At 38.3% G+C, this 24,127-nt stretch overlaps 1 protein-coding gene across 1 annotated transcript in view; it reads left to right on the top strand.

Annotated features, from left to right (window-relative positions):
- The window catches only part of CROT (carnitine O-octanoyltransferase), a 67,623-nt gene that overhangs the window by 10,252 nt on the left and 33,244 nt on the right, over positions 1-24,127 (top strand). The window contains 6 exon segments of the mRNA XM_007956624.2: positions 74-255; positions 410-534; positions 7,342-7,450; positions 19,352-19,445; positions 19,558-19,683; positions 21,230-21,331. Coding sequence (XP_007954815.2) covers positions 74-255; positions 410-534; positions 7,342-7,450; positions 19,352-19,445; positions 19,558-19,683; positions 21,230-21,331 — 738 coding nt within the window.

Here is a 24,127-nt window from a genome sequence, read left to right as displayed (position 1 = left end):
AGTTTTTTTGGTCAGTAGTTACACATTCAAGTATTTTGAAGAACATTAGACTGATGTTCTTAATTTCTTTTAGCTGGAAGAGTGGTGGCTGAATGTTGCTTACCTGGATGTTCGCATACCATCACAACTGAATGTCAACTTTGCGGGTTCTGCGGCCCATAATGAGCACTACTGGCCTCCAAAGGAAGGCACTCAATTAGAAAGAGGAAGTATAACTCTTTGGCATAACTTGAACTACTGGCAGCTATTAAGAAAGTAAGGCATTTATGCTAATTTAGTAATAGATTTACCCAAAGTCTCAGGTGGCACGATGTTAAGAAGCTTAATTTACTTATTTGGGGATTAATACTGTAGTTGTGAGTTATAAGTTTTATGATTTCTTGATCAAAATTTTTTTTTGTTCTAATAGAGAAAAACTGCCTGTTCATAAAGTTGGAAATACTCCTCTAGATATGCATCAGTTCCGAATGCTGTTTTCTACCTGCAAGATTCCAGGAATTACTAGAGATTCAATTGTGAATTATTTTCGTACTGGTAAGTTTAAAACATAGTTATTTATTTTATTTTATTTTTTTAGCAAAAGCATTGGAATTTGTATCATTTTATTATAGTTTCTACATCGACAGTGTGGAATGTATTATTTTGAGGAGAATTTCTTACTGGGCTTTCACTAATCACAGGTTTTCTATGAACCATATCTTTGAGCCATTCTGATTAGTTTGGATGTAATATATGAAAATGGATTTTCTAAACTGTATTTTGCATAGTTGAACACATCCGATAGTTATATTACATCTTTGAGAGTTTAAATTCAGTTGAAGAGTAAAATTATGCACCAGAGTATTCATGAAATCCTAAAGCATGAGATCTGTATGCTTTTCTTCCTATACTTGCTCCTTGTGATCTGCATTCTCATTTTGAGTGTTTGCTTGTATATGTTCATTATACCTCATTTCTTTTTGTTAATATGCTTTTTTTTTACTTTCTTACGCAACGTGAGAGCTTTGTGTCAGTCTTCTTGGAGGTACATAAATTCAGATTCAGTCATTAAACTTTTTGTTCTTACTGTCAGTTTAATGGCAGTTTACTTTCAGTTTCTGCTTTGTATTCTATCATATCTTGAAATGGCAAATGTAGCTGGCTGCCAGTTTCCATTTAGTTCAGAAATTTTTACTTTCTTAAAATTTAATGATGTATTTTATAATTGCAGAATATAATTATGAATATTTTTGTTATATGAAATTTTACGTAATGGCAACTTTTATACTCACTTATGCTCATAGAGTAGGGATATGAGTATACTTTTCATGTAGACCTCAACCCCTCTTTGTATACATTTTTAGATGCTTGAGATATTTAATGTCCTCAAGTCCACACACATGACCTTGATGTTGCAAGTGAAGGAATTAAGGAAAGGATTAGGGAACCTTTGTTATTCATAGCCCGAAATTGTATGCCCACATATGAGGGGAAAATGTAAACAGGAGAAAATTGATGTGAGAACAGCAGTAGCAATGAGAGATAGTATGCATGTTAGTTAAGAACTAGTATCAATTGACCTGGTTTTGAATTCAGTCTTCACCATAGTTATCTAGTACTGCTGTAACAGAAATGCCACAGGTAGGTGGCTTTAACAAACAGAAATTAATTTCCTCACAGTTTAGAAGTCTAGAAGTTTGAATTCGGGGTGCTGGCTTTAGGGGAAGCCTTCCTCTCTTTCACCTCTGGGGAAAGGTCTTTATTTCTTTTCTGCTTCTGTTCCTTTGTGATCTTAATGTTGACATCTAGCCTCTCACATCTCTGTTTGCTTCTCTGTGCCTAATGTTTTATATCTTGAAGATAATTGGCTTAAGGCATACCCTACGTGGGTATGGTCTCATTAACATAATAAAGAAAACGCTACTCCCAAATAGGATTACATCTACAAAGTATAGGCATTAGGATTTACAACAGATATTTTTGGGGGACATAGTTCAGTCCTTAACAATCTTTATCAGTAGCTATGTTCTTAGACAAGCTAACTCCTGAAGTTACAGTGTGTAAAGTAGATTCATTAATAAAGTACTTTATGATATGGTGGTTTAAGCTGTCAGGGTTCTTATGTTTTTGGACTTGTGGCCGTGTGAAGAGAAGTAAACAAGGATAAAAATCAAAGTAATAAATAAACATGATAAAATATCAAATAGTTAGTAACAAGTTTTTATATAGAAAATTCAGGTAAGATGGAAATAACCAGTTAGCTGTTTTAGATGGGATAGTTAGAGAAGGCCTCTTTGAGGATCTGAATGATAAGATGGGCCAGCACAACTTTTTTGTTTTTGATTTTTGTGTTGAAAGGGAGATTTCCTTCAGTCAGGGATAAACTTTGCATGTTTTAAGGGCAGTATGGATGGAGCAGAGCAGGCAAAAGGGAGAGGGACAGATTAGAAAGGTAACTAGAGGCTAGATTATACAGAAATTTGAAAGCCAAGATAAGGTTTTGGCTTTTATTTAAAATTTTAGAAACTATTAGTGGGTTTTGAGTAAGGGAATAATGTGATCAGATTTATCAATCTACCTGCTGTTTAAAGAATGGATCCTTTGGACAGAGAAAAAGGTAGAAGCAAGATCAGTTAGAGATCAGTTAGAAGTCCAGGTAAGTGATGATAATGGCTTGTACTAGCACAGTAGCATGGAGGTAGTAAAAAATGATCAGATTCTGAGTATATTTTAGTTTAGGATAGTAGAGTTACTTATAGATTGGATGTGATTTATAAGATAAAAGGAGGAAGGATTTAAAGATACAATATGAGCAGTTAACAGGATGGATAGGTGTTATTTTCTGGGATGGTAAAATTAGGAGGAGATGATTTAGGAGGAAAATCAAGTGATCTCTTAGGCTATGTTGAGTTTATGCTGCCTTTTAGACATTTAAGTGGAAATTTAAGGAGGAAGTTGGATACAAAGGTGCTAAAGGGGCAAGGAGGCTACATCTTCTGACCTCCTCTAACTCCACAAGAGGAGAACAGACTCACTATCAGCAGTCCAGGGCCTATTTCTGCAAGGCCAGACATGCTGCCTCCCTCTAGCACTTTCACCAACCCTGACACCAATTGTTCCTCCCCCGGCACCCGCCACCTACCTCTCTGCTGGGTTTGATAATTCGCTGTAGTTGCCACACAGAACTCACAGCTTATGGGGTTTATTAGGGAAGCAACAGGCTACAATTCAAGTTCAGGAACGTGCTCAGTCTCTTGCAGCTGGCTGTTTCACTCAGCAGTGGGCAGTCTCTCAGTAGCACATTGCTTTCAGCAGTATATGTCTCTTGCGTCTGTCACTTTCTCAGCAGTGTGTGCTCTCAGCAGTGCATGTCTCTCAGCAGTACATGTCTCTCTCTCAGCAGCATGTGTCTCTCATGTCTCTTTCAGCAAGTGCATCTCTCTTAGCAGTGTGTTTCTCTCAGCCAGCAGTCAGAGAGACTCCCTTCTGCCTCTAGGAGAGTTCCTTTTGAGCCTGGCAGAGGGACCAAAACCAACCAATCCCAACAACAGAGTTTTACAACACCTGAGAGAAAGTGAACTTCCCAGAAAATTATTTCATGCTGCTCCCAACAGAAATATCCCAGGTGGATAACTTTAACAATCAGGAGCTACTTAGTTGCTCATAGCAAATTCCACCATGGAGTTGACAAAGACTATGGCCAGAAAACCCATACTATGCAATTTACTACACTGCAAAAGGTTAGAGTTCTGGGGGAGAATTCGGGACTGTAGGTGTAGGTTTAGGGTCATCAGCAAAAGAATAGTTTTTAGAGGTATAAGAGGAGCACAGATCACTTTTGGAACATTATGTAGGTGGAGATGAACAGGGAGCCTGTAGTGAGCCCTTAGCACAATCCATTACAGTATTTGGTGGTCAGAGTAGGAGGATCCCACAAAGAGACCAAGGAAGGTAGAAAGAAAACCAGACAGTGGTCTCTCAGAAGTCAAGAGAATGTTATATTTTATCTAATCCTCTTGAGAGGTCAAAAGAGATAAACATTTAAAAATGACCATTGGATTTGTCAGTGGGTTGTAGACAGAGGATGACCTTAACAAGAATATCTTCATGAAAGTGGGGGAAAGAACCCCAAATGGAGAAGATGAAAGCAAACTTATGAAGTAGCAACAGCACTTGGAAATAGTGCTTGCAGGAAAAATTTTGATATGCAGTAGAGGATTAAAAATTTTTTTTTCTTTTAAAGCTAGCAATATTCCATCATGAGAATGATTTATAAAAGAAGGAAAAATAATATGGCAGGGGAAAGGATAAGTAGCAAAGTCCTTATGAAGAGAACTGAGAAGGTCAAGAGCAAAAATCCTGGAGGGATTAGGCTTTGGCAGGAGCAAGGAAGAAAGGGAGTAGGAGGGAAGGCAGAGAGTATGCATCCAGATGCAGACAGATTGCTGAGGTTCTATAGTAGGAAGATGAGGAGGTCCTCGTGTATTGCTTCTGAAATGAGAACTGAGGGCACCAGCCAGGGTGAAAATGTGAGGAGAAAGGTGTTTTTGAAACAGTCTTGGAAAGTAGGAATAGAAGCATGTTGTGGAAATGTCGGGTTGCTGCCCTGTGTTGAGTGTCCATTAGAGATGTATGTATATGAATTTAAAATTAGACTAAATGATATTGTGTGTTCCTTTTGGCAGCATTCAGCAGGTGCAGAGGAAGAGGGAATTAAGATTTTTGCAAGAGAGAAATTATAGTGTTGGGCCATAGGATCCATCCTGGATAAGGGAAAATTATATATGTTGAGAGGAAGGGTAAGGTACAAGCTACTGAGGCAAAGAGGCTAGTCTCAATAAAGAGTTTATAGTTAGATCTTTTTACCTAATGCCCTATGATCAGTAAGACTTATTTATGTATTCCTTTCATCCCTGTTTATTTCATTTTGCCCAAGAAATTCAGACTTCCTATCATACTACCTTCTGGAATCATGGATTTGTGCATACAGTATGCTAGAGTCAGAGATTCTTAGTGAAGACCATTTGGAACAGAGGACAGACCAGACACTTCTAATGGGGTGGTCAATAGGTGTTTATTAATCACAGAATAAATAGGACATGGATGAATAGGACAGCACACAGCAGCAGCAGCCAAAAATTCCTGAGGTTAGGCTCCTGTTCCAGGGTGTTGACGTTAGATTGCATCCAAGCATGCTCCACTTTGCATCTTGGAAAAACACATGAGCCTCTCTTTTCTGGCGTTAATATACTAGCTGGCCACAATGCCTGTATGTCACATAGCACATACAGAGAGAGCACATAGGGGAAATAATAGGTAATAAAAGTGGAAGGCCCTTTGCAGGCAATGTACATGATTTATTGCTCCTGTTGAGGGTAAGTGACCATCTCCTGATGTCTGTCCTAGATTCACTGGTGTCAAGAACAGTTCTTTCTGCTTTACCCTATTTACACAGCTTAACCAAATTCTCAGTTTCTTCAGAGAGCAGTCATCACCTCTAAGGCACATTCTTTGTGTCCATTAGTAGCTGTTGTGTCCATTCATAGCTATGAAGATGGTGAAAGTGATTATAGTCACCTGGTAACACCAATCTTAACTTCATCCAAGTTGTCCACTAACTGATCTTGCTGTGTCGTCTTATCCCTTCCAGTTCCCTATTCTCCATACAGCACCTAGAATGACCATTTTAAGTATTAATTAGATTATGTCATCACTGTTTTGCTCAAAATCCTCCATTGGCTTTTCCCATCATACTTAACATTGAAAACCATTTTTGAGGCCTTATGATCTGGCCCCAACCTCATCTTCCACTCTACCCTTTTCTCTCTCTGTGCAGCTATAGTGACCTTGTTTTCTTTTTAGCAATCCAGCTCTTTTTCTGCTTTAATTCTTTCTCATTTGCTGTTTCCTCTGTCAGGGATTCTCTGCTTGCAGATACTTCCATTGCTCACTCTCACACTTCATTCAGCTGTCACTCAGGTAGTCCCTCTCAGGCACATCCTGAGGTAGCATCCTCTTGTCACCTCCCCCAGTCCTTTATTGATTAATTTGATATTAGGCTACTTTTTTTTTTGCTTCCAGCCCTAAATTTATGATCAGAAATGGTCAATATTTGATAAAAATAAAAGGTGGTGGTAAATGGAAAAGGACCTGGAGATTTTTGGAGGAAGAGAAAGAAGAAATAGTTTGAAAATAACCATGTGGCATAAGGAAAATACACTTCTTAGGTCTTGTGGAAATAATATTTAAGAGAAAAAAAAAGTAGTGTTTCAGGTGATGGTGCTACCTCATAGTGGTGGTAGTGGTATTGTTAATTGTTGTTGAACCATTTCCAACCAATGGTGACTTCGTGTGTACAGCTTAGAACTGCTCCATAGGGTCGAGGCTTTGACCTTTTAGAAGCAAATTTCCAGGCCTATCTTCTGAGGTACCTCTGGGTGAGTTTGAACTACCAACCTTTCAGCTAGGAGTGGAGCACTTTATTATTTGTACCACCTAGGAACTTTTACCTTATAGTAGTCAGTAGACTTCATGAATAATGTTGTAAAGCACTTAGTACGGTTCTGTGTACATAATACAAATCAGTAAGTTTTTTTCTCAGTGTCAGTGTTAGGCTTTCTCTATCTTTGTTCTTTCTTGCAGGGAAGGACAGGGATTATATAGAAAGACTCTTGGCAATGGGGCTCATACCTGAAAAAGGAGGCTATATCAGAAGGATCTGGGGTTTACAGCAAGCAAACAGTTCTCAGGGAGGTACAGTATGCCAAAGGAATCATAGATTCAGCTGTCAGTGGCTTACCAGCTATTATCGGAGCCTTAAGTAAAACTACAGACTGGGCAAAATCCTTTCCCGTTGCCTCTAAAGCATACAGTGTCGTTATTCTGGTTTCTCTTTATTCTATTGAAAACTGTTTGATTAAGCTGTCATTCCTAGCTATTACTGCAGCTAAATTATCTGATGAGCAATTAATATTAAAATAAGCCTAAAAAGAAACTTGTTAATTCAAATGACTCTCCTATAGGATCCCTCTGCTACCCTTCTCCCCTTCCCATTCCTGTTACTAAGTAAAACTAAAAAGCCTAATAGTAGTTTGGGATTTACATGATTCTCAGGGTATATAAATGTTTGAAATTCTCATGGACTTCTGGATGCTTCACATAGACAAGTTTCCATAGTGTGTATTTGTATTATAATAAGGGAAACTCTGTTAAGTTATTAATGTGTTTTTTGTTCATGTGATATATTTTTAATAAAACATTAGAGGAATGATGGCTTTTATTTCTATTAGATATAAATATGCAGCTTTACTTCTATTTAACTTTTGGAGATTTGAGTCTTTTGTTTTCTGTTCCTTATTCCAGAGAGTGAAGGTCGTTCCCCAAGTCACATTGCAGTGCTGTGTCGAGGCCGAATTTTTGTCTTTGATGTAATGCATGAAGGATGTTTGATGACCCCACCAGAGCTTCTCAGGTTTTCAAACTACTTTCTATGACTTGAGTCCCTTTAGGTCATAGGTTCTTGCTGAGTTAAAAAAAAACTTAATGTCCAGAATTATATTTCTATAAGGTGACAGTAAGTTGAAAAATAAGGACTTTATATATGTTGATTTTTAAAATCCATTTTTATCTTTCATTTAAACTAATTTTGAATTTAATTAGAAGTGTATGAATGCATTCTACTTGGAAAATGGAAGATATTAGAGAGATACTGCCAGCCCCATTCCCTAGCCCACAGTTAAGTACTTTTTTTTTTTTTTTAAATTGTGATTTGGGTGAAGGTTTACAAAGCAAATTTACTTTCTATAGTGGTTCACATATACTTTGTCTCATGACATTGACCACAGTTTACCACAATACAACAGCTCCCCTCCCACTTCCTCCCTGTAGTTACCTCTTCCCTGTGTCCATCCCTCCATGCACTCCTGCCCCCTGAGCTATTTCCCTGTGCATAAGCAGCCCTTCTTTCTCCCATGATTGTTCTCTTCAAGGAGTGTATCTACTTGAGGTAAATATTCAACTCATATGCCTGTCTTTTGTTTGGCTGGAAACCATAGGTGTGGGTTCAATTCCAGACCTGAAGGGCAGCTTTTTGTTCACCTTCTCTGTTTATTCCCCAGCACCAGAGCAGTCCTCTGTGCAGTCCCTGGCTAGCAGGGCTGATTTTTAGGTTAATTCTTAGGTCCTACCACCATTTGGGAATCTCCAAGGTGTCTGTTTCCTCAGGATCGCTGCCAGACCGCAGCTCTGTCTGTCTCCTTTTTTGGTATTTTCACACAAATTCTTCTGCTAGTTGGTGTTTAGTCCACTTCTGTATCCTTCCCTTCAAGGCTCAGGGGTTCAAGATTATCTTTTGTGTCTGTGTTAATTCGTTTCCCTTTTCTTTGTTGAAGAGGGTCTTTGCAGTCTTTCTGCCTAGTCCACCATCTTGCTGGAACTCACAAAGATCCAGTTAAATACTTTGGTGTGCTCTGTTTTTCCAGATCTGTTTCAATGAATTTACATGCACATATGTATATTTTTTATTTATGTGTATGTATGTATTTTTAAACTTTATTATGGACAATTTCAAAATATAGAGGGAATTATATAATGAACCCCAATGTAGTCATCTGCTGGTTCAATAGTTATCAACTCCTAGCTTCAACAATTAGTATTACTTCATCTGTAGCTCAGCAGTTAATGTTGCTTCATCTATACCTCATTTTGCCTGCTCCCCCGCTGGATTATTTTAAGGCCAATGCCTGAGATAGGCAGGCCCAGAGTTTGGCGGCTGCTTTTCCCTTGGGTATGGCTTTACATTAAGGTTGGGGCCTGAGGTAGGCAGAGCTAGAGCTTGGAGGCTGCTTTTCCCTTGGGGGTGGCTTTATATTAAGGCCTGGGCCTGGGGTAGGCAGGCCCAGGGGGTGATTTTCCCTTGGGGAGGTTCTATGTTAAGGCCAGGGCTTGAGGTAGGTGGGCCCAGGGCTTGAAGGCTGCTTTTTGCTTGGGGCAGCTGTATTTTTAGGCCAGTGAGGTAGGTGGCATGGGGCTCAGGGACTGCTTTTTGCTTGGGGACAGCTGTATCTTAAGGCTGTTGCCCAAGGTAGGTGGGTCCAGAGGGGTTAAGAACAACTAAGGGAGATGAACTTTCTGTCACATGTCATCCTGTGGTGGCTTACCTGTTGCTGTGAGGCCCAGGCTATGCCACCGGTGTTGCAAAATGCCAGCAGGGTTACCCATGGTGAAAAGGTTTTGGCAGAGCTTCCAGGCTAAGACAGACTCAGAAGAAGGAGGAAGCCATCCACTTCTCAATGAATTGGCCAGTGAAAACTTTATGAACCGCAGAGAAACACTGTCTGATATATTACTGGAAAACTTTATGAATAGCCCTGAAACATTGTCCGATACAGTGCCGGAAGATGAGCCCATCAGGTCGGAAGGCACTCAGAATTTGACTGGGGAAGGACTGACTTCTCAGAGTTGAGACGACTTTAATGATATGGATAGAGTAAAGCTTTTGGACCTCCATTGGCTGATGTGGCATGACTCAAAATGAGTAGAAACAGATGCAAACATCCATTAATAATTGGAACATAGAGTGTACGAAGTATGAATCTAGGAAAATTAGAAGTTGTCAGAAATGAAATGGAACGCATAAAGATCGATATCCTAGGCATTTGTAAGCAGAATGGCCATTTTGAATCAGACATGCATATGATCTACCGTACTGGGAATGACAAATTGAAGAGAAATGGTGTGGCATTCATTGTCACAAAGAGTGCTTCAAGATCTATCCTGAAGTGCAGTGCCGTCAGTGATAGGATAATAACCATATGCCTCCAAGGAAGACCAGTTACTACTACTACTATTCAAATTTTGTGGCACCAATCACCAAAACCAAAGATGAGGAAATTGAAGACTTCTACCAACTTCTGCAGTCTGAAATTGACCAAACATGCAGTCAACATGTGTTGATTATCACTGGTGACTGGGATGCAAAAGTTGGAAACAAAGAGTTACTGGTAGTTGGAAAATATGGCCTTGGTAATGGAAATAATGCTGGAGATTGCTGGAATTTTGCAAGACCAATGACTTATTCATTGCAAATATCTATTTGCAACACCATAAGTGATAACTATACACATGCACTTCATCAGATGGAATATACAGAAATCAAATTGATTACATCTGTGGCAAGAGGCAATTGAGAAGTTCAATACCTTCGGTCAGAATAAGGGCAGGAGCTGATTGTGGAACAGACCATCGACTTCTCATATACATGTTCAAGTTGAAGTTGAAGACAATTAAAACAATTCCATGAGAGCAAAAATAATACCTTGATAATATCCCTTCTGAATTTGGAGACCATGTAAAGAATAGATTTGATGCATTGAACACCAGTGGCTAAAAACCAGAGAAATTGTGGGATGAAATAAAGAACATTATCCATGAAGAAAGCAAGAGGTCATTAAAAAGAGGAGAAAGGAAGAAAAGACCAAAATGGATATCATAAGAGACTCTGTAACTTTCCCTTGAAAAGAGTAGCTAAAGCAAATGGAAGCAATGACAAGATAAAAGAGCTGAATAGATTTCAAAGAGCAGCTTGAGCAGACAAAGCTAGTTACTATAATGAAATGTGCAAAGACCTGCAGTTAGAAAACCAAAAGGGAAGAACACGCTTGGCATTTCTTAAGCTGAAAGAACTGAGGAAAAAATTCAAGCCTTGAGTTGGAATATTGAAAGATTCTATGGGCAAAATATTGAATGATGCAGGAAGCATCAGAAGAAGATGGAAGGAATACACAGAATCACTGTACCAAAAAGAATTGGTCGATGTTCATCCATTTCAGGAGGTGGCATATGATCAAGAACCAATGGTATTGAAGGAAGAAGTCAAAGCTGCACTGAAGGAGTTGTTGAAGAACAAGGCTCCAGGAATTGATGCAATACCCATTGAGATGTTTCAACAGACAGATGCCGTGTTGCAGGCACTCACTTGGCTATGTCAAGAGGTTTGAAAGACAGCTACCTGGCCAATTGACTGGAAGAGATCCATGTTTGTACCCATTCCAAAGAAAGGTGATCCCACAGAATGTGGAAATTATCGAACAGTATCATTAATATCTCACACAAGTAAAATCTTACTGAAGATAATTAAAAAACTGTTGCAGCAGTATATTGACAGCTTCCAGAAGTGCAAGCAGGATTCAGAAGAGGACTTGGAACAAGGGATATCATTGCTGATGTCAGATGGATCTTAGCTGAAAGCAAAGAATACCAGAAAGATGTTTACATGTGTTTTATTGACTATGTAAATGCATTCAATTGTGTGGATCATAACAATTTGTGGATAACATTGAGAAAAATGGGAATTCCAGAACACTTCATGGTACTTATGAGGAACCTGGACATAGATCAGGAGACTGTCGTTTGAATAGAACAAGGGGATACTGCATGGTTCAAAATCAAGAAGGGAGTGCATCAAGGTTGTATCCTTTACCCATACGTATTCAACTTGTATGCTGAGCAAATAATCTGAGAAGCTGGATTTATGAAGAAAAATGTGGCATCAGGATTGGAGGAAGACTCATTAACAACCTGTGATACACAGATGACACAGCTTTACTTGCTGAAAGTGAGGATGACTTGAAGCACATACTGATGAAAATTAAAGCCTACAGTCTAGTATGCATTACACCTCAGTATAAAGAAAACAAAAGTCCTCACAACTGGTCCAATAAACAGCTTTGCGGTGGATAGAGAAAAGATTGAAGTTGTCAAGGACTTCATATTACTTGGTTCCACACTCAACACCAATGGAAGCAGCAGTTGAGACATCAGACGACATACTGCATTGGGAAAATCTGCTTCAAAAGACCTCTTTCAAGTGATGAAGAACAAATATGTCTCCTTGAAGACTAAGTTGCACCTAACCCAGCCTTGGTCTTTTCAGTTGCCTCTTATGTACGTGAGAGCTGGACAATGAATAAGGAAGATCAAAGAAGAGTTGATGCTTCTGAGTAGTGGTGTTGGAGAAGAATGCTAAGAGTACCATGGTCTGCTAAAAGGACTAAAAGATCTGTCATGTAAGAAGTGGAGCGGGAATGCTCCTTGGAAGTGAGAATGGCCAGACTTTGTGTTACCTACTTTGGTCATGTTGTCAGGAGGAACCATTCCTTGGAGAAGGATATCATGCTTGGTAAAGTAGAGTCAATGAAGAAGGAGAAGGCCCTTGACAAGATGTATAGACACAGTGGCTATAATGATGGGCTCAGGTATAGTAAGGATCATGAGACTGGGCAGTGTTTTGTTCTGCTGTGCGTGGGGTTGCTATGAGTTGGAGATGACTTAGCGGCACCTAACAATAACAACAACGTTCTATTTATTATCTTTTTTATATTTATTATTGTGGTAAAGATATATATATATACATATATATATATATATATATATATATATATATATATGACAAAACATTTGTCAATTCAACAGTTTTTATATGTAGAATTGGACAAATTGGAACCCTCATCCATTGCTAGTGGAAATGCAAAATAGTATAGCTGCTACAGAAAACAGTTTGGTGGTTCCTCAGAAAGTTAAACAGAACTACCAGTTCAGCAATCCCAATTCCAGGTCTCAAAGGATGTATGGTTCAAGTTTATACATGTACAATTCAGTAGTATTGAGGATTTTCATCATGTTAGGCCACCATTACCACTATCCTTTTCCAGATTAATCTACCACCATCAATAGAAACTTGGTACCCTGTAGGCAATGACTCCCCTTTCCTTCCCCCTCCCTTACCTGGAAACCATTAATAAGCTTTGATCTCAGTACACTTGCCTATTTCATATAAATGAGATCATTAAGTGAGATCATTTAAGTCAGTTCAATATTTGTCTTTTTGTGCCTGACTTATTTCACTCAGCATAGTATCTTCAGGGTTCATCCATGTTGTACCGTGTACCGGGCTTCATTTATGTTTATGGCTGTATTATGTTTATGTATATTTGATTGTATGTACTTAATCCATTTTGTACGTTCTTCTGTTAATGGGCATTTCCATCTTTTGACTTTTGTGAGTAGTGCTACAGTGAACATTGGCGTACAGGTTTCTGTTTCTGTTCCTTCTTTCAATTCTTTTGAGTATATAACTAGGATTTGGATTGCTGAGTTGACAGTTCTGTGTTTAACTTTTTGAGGACTCACCAAAATGTTTTCTGCAGCAGCTATACTATTTCTCATCCCCACTACCAATATATGAACGTTCCAGTTTGTCTACATCTTTACCAACGTGTTATATTCTGTTTTTTCATCATAGCCATTCTATTAGGGGTAGTATTTCATTATGGTTTTGATGAGCATCCCCCTAATGTCACTTGCAAAGAGCCCTGGTGGTACAGTGGTTAAGCACTTGGCTGCTAAGCGAAGGTCAGCAGCTCAAGCTCACCAGCCTCTCCTCAGAAGAATGATGTAGCAGTCTGCTTTAGTAAAAATTACATACCTGGAATCCCTATGGGAAAGTTCTGCCCTACAGGATCTCTGTGAGTCTGAATCCACTCAATAGCAACAGGTGTTTTAAATGTCACTTGTACCATTTCTGAGAGCTCTGATGGCATAGTGCCTAAGGCATTTGACTGCTAACCAGAAGGCTGGCAGTTCAAACTGACTGGAAGGAAGATTGGACAATCTACTCCCATAGTAATACCACCTCAGAAACCCAAGAGGGGGTCACTGTGAGTCAGATCTGACTTGACAGCAGTGAGTTTGCTTTTTTTGTTTTTTGTACCGTTTCTAGTTTACTTTTAATAGAGACATATGATTCTACTCTTGTGTCTGTATAAAAAAAGGGATAACAAGAACTTCTGGTATGAACATGGTGTAGTAGATTTCCTTCTGTGTACGTTTCTTTCCTCTTATATTCCTGTATTCCTCAGTGGTACTAGTATCAACCTAGTCATCAGAATCAGAGAACTACAGCATGACCCTCAAAATTCTCCTCTTGTGTCCCATATCAATAATGGTATTTTTTCCAGTTTTGAATGGTGAAGTTATTGTGGTACTTGTGTGTCAGTTTGGCTGGGCCTAATTTTGAGTGGCTGGGCAGCTGGATGTAGTTATTCCTCATGATGACACTGGTAATCACCTCCATGGTAGACTATGCAGGGAGCAGCCAAGTAGCTGCCTTAGGGATGTGGTCTGCTTCTAGTATATAAGGAGAAGTGTTGAGAAAGGGCTCTGCAGCTTTTTGGCACTCTTGGACCCTGCAAAAAGGGCAAGGAGGCCACATGTTCTGACCTCCTAAAACCACACAAGAGGAAGGCAGAATCACTGTCAATAGCCCAAGGCCTATTACTGCAAGGCCGGACATGCTGCCTCCCTCCAGCCTTTTCTCCAACCGTTCCTCCCAAAGCACCCACCACCTCTCTCCTGGGTTCGCTAATTCGCTGCAGTGGCCACACAGAGCTCACAGATTATGGGGTTTATTAGGGAAGCACCACAGGCTACAATTCAAGTTCCGGAAAAAAATGCTCAGTCTTTCTCTCAGCCCACCGGCGCCTCAGCCAACAGTCTCTCACAGTCTCTTTCCCAGCAGTGCTGGTCCCTCGGTGTCTCACTCAGCAATACGTGTCTCTTGCATCTCTTTCCCAGCAACGCATGTCTCAGGAGCCCGTGTCTCTTTCAGCAGCACGTCTTCCTCAACCAGCAGTCAGAGAAAAAGAGTTCTGCATCTAGGAGGCCTCCTTTTGAGCTTGGCAGAGTGGCCAAACTAGCCAATCATAGCATCAGAACTCTAAGCACCTGAGAGAGAGCTTCCCATAACATTGTGTTGTGCCACGCCCAACAGAAATAACCCAGGTGGATAACATTTACAATCAGGAGCTCCTCAGTTGCTCATTCTACCACTGAGTTTACAATGACTTATGGGTAGAAAAGCCATACTAAGTAATTTACTACACTGCAGACCCTCCATGTAGTTGAGCCTTCATTCAGCAGCCTACCACGTTTCCTGCTGATTTGGGGACTGTCTCGGGACTTGAACTAGTGGCCTTCCGTGTTGTTGGTAATCTTGGGACTGTGCCATTTAATTTGTCAGCCTTGGGCTTGTCAGCTTCAGCAGCTAGCAGCTGCCTGAGTGAAAAGACACCTCCAGCTCCAGTGGGCCAGGAGCTAGAGGCAGAGCTGAAGCCCAAGGTCAAGCAGCTTTCACTCAGCCCCTAGAGCTTGGCACTTTGAACCCGGAATTCTAGCCTCATAAAGTGTAAGACAATAAATCCCTTTTTGTTAAAGCCACCCATTTGTGGTATTTTCTGTTAGAGCGACACTAGAGGAACAAACAGCCACAAAAAAGAGATGGCTACTACTGGTATTTTTGACCATTTATTAAGCTATACTAGCTCACTTTCTGATGAATCCTTGTCATTTTTAAAATTGAAGTAATTTCTTAGCATGTATCTTGAGGAAGTGTAGTACAAAACTAAACTTCTGAATTTTTGACTGATGAAATTTATATCTTTATGGAAGAAGCCTATTATTTAGAATTATCTGCTATCTGTTTTCAAGTAATTTAAAATTTTTATTGTAAGGGGTATTAACTGGACCCTGGAAGTGCATGCACATTTTGAAAATATAAATTTCATCCATCAAACATCAAATTTCTTTACTTGAATTAAATTATTGTCAAGTGTACATTTGGTGTTAATAGAGCATATATAATCACTTAAAAAAAGGATGTATGAAATAAATCCTATGGAGGCTATAATTAATATATCAAAAATTTAAATACTGATCAATGTTATGCCTTACTAAAGGCCAAAGGAACTATTAAACTGCCTATGCTTTTTTTCCTATATATTTGTTTTGTTGCTGTTGTTGAGAATATACACAGCAAAACATACAGCAATTCAATAATTTCTACATGTACAATTTAGTGACATTGATTATATCCTTTGAGTTGTGCAACCATTCTCACCCTCTTTTTCTAAGCTGTTCTTCCCTCATTAACATAAATAAATGCATTGCCCCGTAAGGTTCCTATCTAATCTTTGAAGTTGCTGTTGTCAATTACGTTGTTGTTGTTATGTGCTGTCGAGTCGGACCCGACTCATAGCGACCCCTCCTTGGGTTTCTGAGGCAGTATCATTACGGAAGTAGATTGCCCCATCTTTCTTCCAAGGAGTGGTTGGTGGGTTTGAACCGCCAGTCTTCTGGTTAGCAGTCAAGTGCTTTAGCCACTATGCTACCAGAGTTCCTGTTGTTAATTATAGATAGTTCTTAAAAGAGCATAATGCTTAAGTCAGATCTTTTTTTACTAGTGAAGTTAAACTAGTGCTCTAAGTGCATTGAGGCAAGCTGCAGTAAGCCAGCCTGGGAGCAGCAGAAGGCAGGAGTTTGTGTGCATAGAAGTGGGCTGCACAGCAAGCCAGCCCTGCAGCAGGTGGGGTAAGTGAGCAGGACAAGGGAGACCAGGAAATGAGCAGAGCAGTTTGAAACAACTAAGAGAGATAAAACTTGTCTGTCAGTTGGTTGTACTGTGGTGGCTTAAGTTGCTATGAGGCTGGAGGCTGTGCCACTGGTGTTTCAAATGCCAGCAGGGTTGCCATGGTGGGCAGGCTTCAGTGGAGCTTCAAGACTGAGAGACTTGGAAGAAGGAAGAGCTCATCCACTTCTCAAATAACTGGCCAGTGAAAACCTGGAATGAATAGCAGTGAAACACTGTGTGATATATTACTGGAAAACTTTATGAAGAGCCCTGAAACATTTTCCAATATGGTGCAGGAAGATGAGCCCCTCAGGTCGGACACTCAAAATACTACTGGAAAAGAGCTGCCTCTTCAGAGTAGAGCTGACCTTAATGATGTGGATAGAGTAAAACTTTCAGGACCCCCATTTGGTAATGTGGCACATCTCAAGGTGAGAAGAAACAGCTGCAAACATCCATTAATAATCAGAACATGGAATGTATGAGGTATGAATCTTTGAAAATTGGAAGTTGTCAGAAATGAAATAGAACACATAAAGATTGATATCCTAGGCATTAGTTAGCTGAAGTGGACCAGTTTTGGCCATTTTGAATCAGACAATCATATGATCTGCTATGCCAGGAATGACAAATTGAAGAAGAATGGCCTGGCATTCATCACCACAAAGAATGTATCAAGATCTCCCCTATCATTGATATCACACACAAGTAAAATCTTACTGATTCACAGTTGCAGCTGTATATTGACAGAGAACGTCCAGAAATGCAAGCTGGATTCAGAAGGGGATGTGGAGTGAGGGATATTATAGCTGATGTCAGATGGATCTTGGCTTAAAGCATGGAATACCAAAAAGATGTTTACTTATGTTCTATTGATCGTGCAAAGGCATTCGATTGTGTGGATCATAAAAAATTGTGGATAACATTGTGAAGAATGGGAATTCCAGAACACTTGATTGTACTCATGAGGAACCTGTATAGACTAGGAGGCTGTTACTCAAACAGAACAAGGGATACTGCATGTTTTAAAATCAGGAAAGGAGTATATCAGGGTTGTATCCTTTAACCATACTTATTCAGTCTGTATGCTGAGCAAATAATCCGTGGAGCTAGACTAGAAGAAGAACGTGGCATCAGGATTGGAGGAAGGCTCATTAATAATCTGAGATATGCAGAGGACACGACTTTACTTGCTGAAAGTGAGGATGACTTGGAGCACTTATTGATGAAGATTGAAGACTATAATCTGCAGTGTGGATTACACCTCAACATAAAGAAAACAAAAATCCTCACAACTGGACCAGTAAGGAGCATCATGATAGATGGAGAAAAGATTGAAGTTGTCAAAGACTTCATATTACTTGGTTCTATAATCAATGCCAATGGAAGCAGCAGTCAAGACATCAAAAGGCGTACTGCATTGGGCAAATCTGTTGCAAAAGAGCTCTTTCAGGTGCCGATGAGCAAAGATATCTCCCTGAAGACTAAGATGTGCTTAACCTAAGCCATGTTATTTTCAGTTGCCTCATATGCATCTGAGAGCTGGGCAGTGAATAAGAAAAACTGAAGAAGAGTTGATGCTTTTGAGTTGTGGTATTGGCAAAGAATGCTGAAAGTACCATGGACTGCTAAAAGAACCAACAAATCTGCCCTGGACGAAGTACAGCCAGAATGCTCCTTGGAGGTGAGAATGACCAGAGTTTGTCTCACCTACTTTGGTCATGTTGTCAGAAGGGACCATTCTCTAGAGAAGGTTGTCATGCTTGGTAAAGTGGAGGGTCAACAGAAGAGGGGAAGGCCCTCAACAAGATAGATTGACACGGTTGCTGCAGCAATGGGCTCAGGTATACTAGGGCTGGTGAGGCTGGCACAGGACCAGGCAGTGTTTTGTTCTGTTGTACATAAGGTTGCTGTGAGTCGGAGGTGATGCGTATGCACATAACAACAACAAAAATAGTGCTCTATTTTTAGATGACTTTGGAGGATATTTGGTTTAAAAATTATCTCAGAGCAATAGTTTCAGGGGTTCATTTACCCCCTATAGTTCCAGAAAGTACTAGCATTTGTGAGAATTTTATATTCTATTCCCTATTTTCCCCCTTTTCATCAGGATTCTTCTATGGAATCTTTGGTCAAAATGTTCAGTAATGGTAATCAGGCACCATCTAGTTATTGTGGTCTCATGGCGAAGGAGACAGTTGTTTATTGAGGTAATTAACCACATATTCCTTATTCTCCTCCTGTTCCTGACTCTCCTTTTTCCTCTTTTGCCCCAGATGAATAGAGCCCAGTAGTGTGCCTTAAATGGCTGCGTGCAAGCTTTAAGACCCAAGGCATTATGGAGTGAACTAGGAGGTAGAACCGAAGCAGTGAACACATTATTTAAGCCAATTAACTGGGCTTCCCATGAAACCAGGACCGTTCTTTAAACTTGCAAACTAAGAAACCAAATTCCATGAGGTGTTTCATTGTACATAGAAACTGCCTCAGCAGCTACTCTTATTACTATTTTTTGTTACTGTAAATATATCTTTCACACAACTTTTGCCAATTCAGCTATTTACAGGGTACAACTTACTGAAACAATTATAATAATGAGCTACCTTTAATGTGAATTTTCTATCACCCTTAACCCCCCTTTTTCCCATCTCCCTCCTGCCCCTGGTAACCACTAATAAACTTTGGTCTCTATACATTTACCTTTTCTTGTCTTTTTATATAAGTGAGATCATACAATATTTGTCCTTCTGTGATAGGCTTCTTTCTCTCAGCATGATGTTTTTAAGTTCCATCCATACTGCAGCATGTATCAAGACTTCATTTTTCCTATTGACTACAGTATTCCATTATATATATGTAGCACATTGAACTGTCTATGCTTTTGTTGACTCTGTTTAAATCTTCCATAAGGCAGTTGACATACATTCACAAGAAATGCCATAGTGAACCTGATGGACCTGGGATAGCAGCATTAACTAGCGAGGAGAGAACTCGATGGGCTAAGGTTATAATTTGCACTTTTCTTAATTAACTTTTTCCCAAAGAAATTATTTTCAGATTTTCTGGTTTATCGTGTTTCATTTGTGACATTTAATCATTATCTCCTTGCCCTGTAGGCACGAGAGTATCTGATTGGTCTTGTTCCAGAGAATTTGACTATGTTAGAAAAAATTCAGAGCAGTGTACTGGTATTTTCCATGGATGATGGCAGTCCACATGTAACACCAGAAGATAATTCCCAGGTATTTAACTATCTTGTTCTGTTACTTCTTCTCATAATTTTTCTGGAGTATTCTTTTGTATATTGAGCTTCAGTACGTTTTTTTTTTTTTAAATTCATGTATGCTCTTACAACTCCTCTTTAGCTATGATAAATGCATGTGCCAAATTGAAGCTTATACAAAAATAAATAGTGCTTTGTATATTCTTGCCACATTGTTTAGGACCTTTTAGATGCATCTTGCACTTTGTTTAAAGAAGAATGACTGCTTTTTGCATATCAGCGGTCATTGTTTCCCAGCCTTTTTTACTTGGACAGCACACACGGAAAATGGGCACAAGACACTGGGTAAATGAGCTGCTTATGCCGCAGGCAGCATGAGAATTTACCTGTAAGTCCAAACCTCTGTGCCTTGACACCTTAGTTGGGAAGCTCTGTCTTAAGAATTATCTCACTCTCGTAAGTAATTTACTATATCATTTGATTTTATTGAACTTACTGATATTATTTAATGAGTTCAAGGATAAACTGTGACTTTATTTGGTCTTTTTTCTTGGGGTAATATTATTGCATTATTTAGTGAGTTCAAGGCTAAACTGTGACTTTATTTAGTCTTTTTTCTTGGGGTAATATTATTGCTTCCAGGGAATTAGAAGGTAGTAGTATTAATGGAAGTCTCAGTTTTTAGAAAACACTTGAATTATTTCATAATACAGTCATCAATTCTAAGTGATAGGAATAAAATGATGTAGAGTTAAAAACTCTTGTAGCTAGAAACTGACTTTTCTTCTTTTTTTTTCAGTAGGAGAATCACCAGAGTTCTTTATAAATCTGTTTAAAAATATATGCCATTATATATATGTTTTCTCTATAGGGAAATATATGTTGATATGTTTCTAGATTTACCTATTTTCCTAAAATGACATACAATCTTTGATCTATGTTTTAGTTGAATGTGGTTCACACTTTTTTGCTTACAATCCATAGTTAGAAGTATATTTTGATTGCAGTCTAAATACACATACACACACACACACATACACGTACATATGCATATGTAGGTATAATAGAAGTTTCACAAGACATTAATTACTTTTAGTATCTGGAGTGTACTCTGATATTTATTCTATTTCTTTTTCTAAAGAATATTGATGATGATGCACTAAATTGATTGCATGACTCACAGATAGGCCATGACCTACAGTTTGAAAAACATGTTTAGTGGCATATGAATTCTTGAAATATTTTCCTCCTCACCAGACTTTAATAACTAAATGTATCAAGCCCTCTTACAATATTCAAGTTGTAAAAACCTTGCTCTTTTAATGAAGTGTTCTTTATATGCTTGAGTATTCTCTCCTCTGGCAGAATTGCCTTAATTTTGAGGTTTTGAAAAATATCTGAAGTCATAGACAGAATTATTATTCCATTTGTGTATAACTGTATTATAATTTTTTGAAATTTGATTTATTTGTAGATGGGAGAGTAAAATGATGTATAATATATGATAAATATACTTATAAAATGACTAACAAAACCTTTCAATTTGGAAAATTAATTTATTTTAGCTAACTGCAATGGTCCTTGCTGGAGATCCAACAGTACTCTGGGGTGACAAATCCTATAATTTGATCTCCTTTTCTAATGGAGTATTTGGCTGTAATGCTGATGTAAGTAATCTACTGAGGTTATTTTTCCGTTTCAATCCTTTAGGTTAATTTAAATGGCAATAAACCATAAATACCTATACTGTTTGATGATAGAATAAGTAAACTCTTCCATTAGTTATAAGATATTGTAGTAAGAAGTTTAGTTATGAATGTATGACTATAGTAAGTTGTAAGTTACCTGTAGAAAGGCTAACAATTTAGTGTGTATTTGCAAAATGTATATTGTGTGTCGTTTTTATTTAGTATAAGCTCTTTAAAATGCACTTCTAACTGTTTCTTCAGAATTACAACCTATTTAAAAATATGTTATTATATATATGTTCTGTTTACAGGAAAATGTATATGGATGTATTCCTAGATTTACCTAACTTTTTTCCTAAAATGACATGTAATCTTTGGTATATTGTTTATTCAGACTGCAGATATTAGAATTTCTTTAACAGTAAATCTTGACCATATTCATAAATTTTGACACTCTTCCTAATTCTTTTCTTTTAAGTCCTGTTGCTTCTCCTGTGTTCTTCTCCCATGGACTTTCTTTACTGGCTCTACCTTATCACTTTCTAATAGGCAACTGAGAGGCTGACAGGTTTATGAATCAAAATTGGGGGAAAAAAAAGAGTTGTAAAACCCACTATAATCTCATTATCATACTTTTCATAAAGTTCATAATTTGATGTAACATAGTATGAGGTAGGATTTTTTTCCTTTTGTCTTTTTGGTAGCCTTCCTCCAAAAGCATTTAGTAACTGTAAAATACTAAAAAGGCCTGTTACATTGATAGGGGTTCAGTAGTTGTATTAATCATCATATTTATTCAGTTTTAAGTGATAGAAATCTAACTAAGACTGGCAGTAGTTTAAGAAGACGTGTTGATATAAGGATACAACTAAATTTGGGTAAGGCTGATTTTTAGTGTATAGAAGCTTTCATTAGAAATCTATTTTTCCCTAATTTTTGACAGTTCTTTCTTTTGTTTGGCTTCATGTGTAGGTAAACTGCCCCATGTAGTTGTTTATAGTCTCCTGTCTTCATAGCTCTCTTCATAGCTTAGTGGCCCCAGGGGAAATAACTGTCTTTTTTTCTTTTTGGTGGTTCTAACAATAGTCTTAGAACTAAAACTTACTGGTTCTGATTGGCCTGTATAGATCACGTGCCCATTTGGAAAAGTCACGTTCTGTGATTGGCCTGGCCTGGGTCACATGCCTAACCTGGATGGAACCTAGAGGACAGAATCAATCTCATTCAAACCAAGAGAATTCACACTCATTCAAACTGAGAATTCAGGCATGATTTCCTAAAGAAAAATGAAGTAGGCTTTTTTTTTTTTTTTTTAAATAAGTCCCAGAAGAAGATAGAATGGTTAATCAGCGGTTAGTAACATTAGATGTCTATTTCATAGTGGTAGCTCATCAGACCAACCGAACATGAGCTGTTTTCAGGATTTATTTTCTTGTACTCTTTGAGTGCACTGTTGACAAAATATTTTTTTTCTTAATTGACTCAGTTTTCTTCTCTTCATCTCCTGTTTGAGTTTCCTTGACCTTCCTCAGTCTGATTTATGTCTTCACTGTCCTTTGTAAGGTAGCTAACTGCCTTCTCTTACTAAGGCATCTTGCTTCCTTTTCCTTTTGATCTGTCTGCCACAGTTAGTTACTCTCTTCTTCATTTGTGTTCTGATAATGCCTTTGTCTCCTTAACTGTCTATTCCTATCTACTTGATTCAAAAATGGACTTTAATATTACTCACATTTCCCCTCCCTTCTCCTGCTCTCTTCATTGGTTTTAAAGTTTAATTGTCCATTTTTGTATCAGTAACTTGTAAATATACTCTTCCATCTTTTACCTGTTACTATCATTTTGAAAGTTGTATTCCACTTTATGTTAAATTATTCAAATTGGATGTTACTTTGTTCCATAAAGGTAAGTATTGCAAACAGAATTCACTGTCTCACCTCTCTTCCCTTATCCCTTCCTCTACAAAAAATACCTGCCTGTGCTTTGATTGTTATTAATAGCACCAACATCCTGCTGTTTGCTCATACTCAGGACAGAAATAATCTTAATGGTATTTTCTGTTTATCCATAAAGATATATTGGACCCATAAGCAGTATACATCCCAGCAAAAGTCCGATGCTTTTCTGTAGTGAGTGGATGTGTATGATTTATGTATGTGTGTTAACACCCACATATTTATAAAATCAATCTGATTATTTCCAGTAGATAATCTGCTTTTTTTTTTTTTTTCCCATCAGAAAGGCAGTTTAATAAATCAGGCATGGTGCTTTCATGCTGTCATTAATAAAAACAAAGCAGGTATATATATATATGCAAAGGTTGTTAAAATACACTGCTGAATAAAACATCAAAGGGTGTAAGCATATGCTTAGTATTACATTATTTCCATTAAAATGAGGAAAATATACATCTCACCTACAAACTTTTATATAAATTAATTGTATTTAGAAAGCTGTGAAGATAATAATAATATTTGTAGTCAGTCTCCGGGGAGATAAATTGTATTCTAGACATCAGGGATGGAGGGAAACTACTTTCAGAGATGTATTTGTAGGTAATATTTAAAAAATTGTCTAAAGTGTGGTTTGTGAAAGAAGAAGTACTTTAAAAATATTGTGGGAGGATATCAAGAACATTATCCATGAAGAAAGCAAGAGATCACTAAAAAGACGAGAAAAGAAGACCAAAATGGATGACAGAAGAGACTCTGAAACTTGCCCTTGAGCAGAGAGTAGCTAAAGCAAACGGAAGAAATGACAAGATAAAAGAGCTGAACA

Source organism: Orycteropus afer, unplaced genomic scaffold (genome assembly GCF_000298275.1).
Source record: "Orycteropus afer afer isolate SDZICR_OR568_19922 unplaced genomic scaffold, OryAfe1.0 scaffold00644, whole genome shotgun sequence".
In the NCBI taxonomy this organism is placed as follows: Eukaryota; Metazoa; Chordata; class Mammalia; order Tubulidentata; family Orycteropodidae; genus Orycteropus; species Orycteropus afer.
This window is presented reverse-complemented; position numbering and strand designations above follow the sequence as displayed.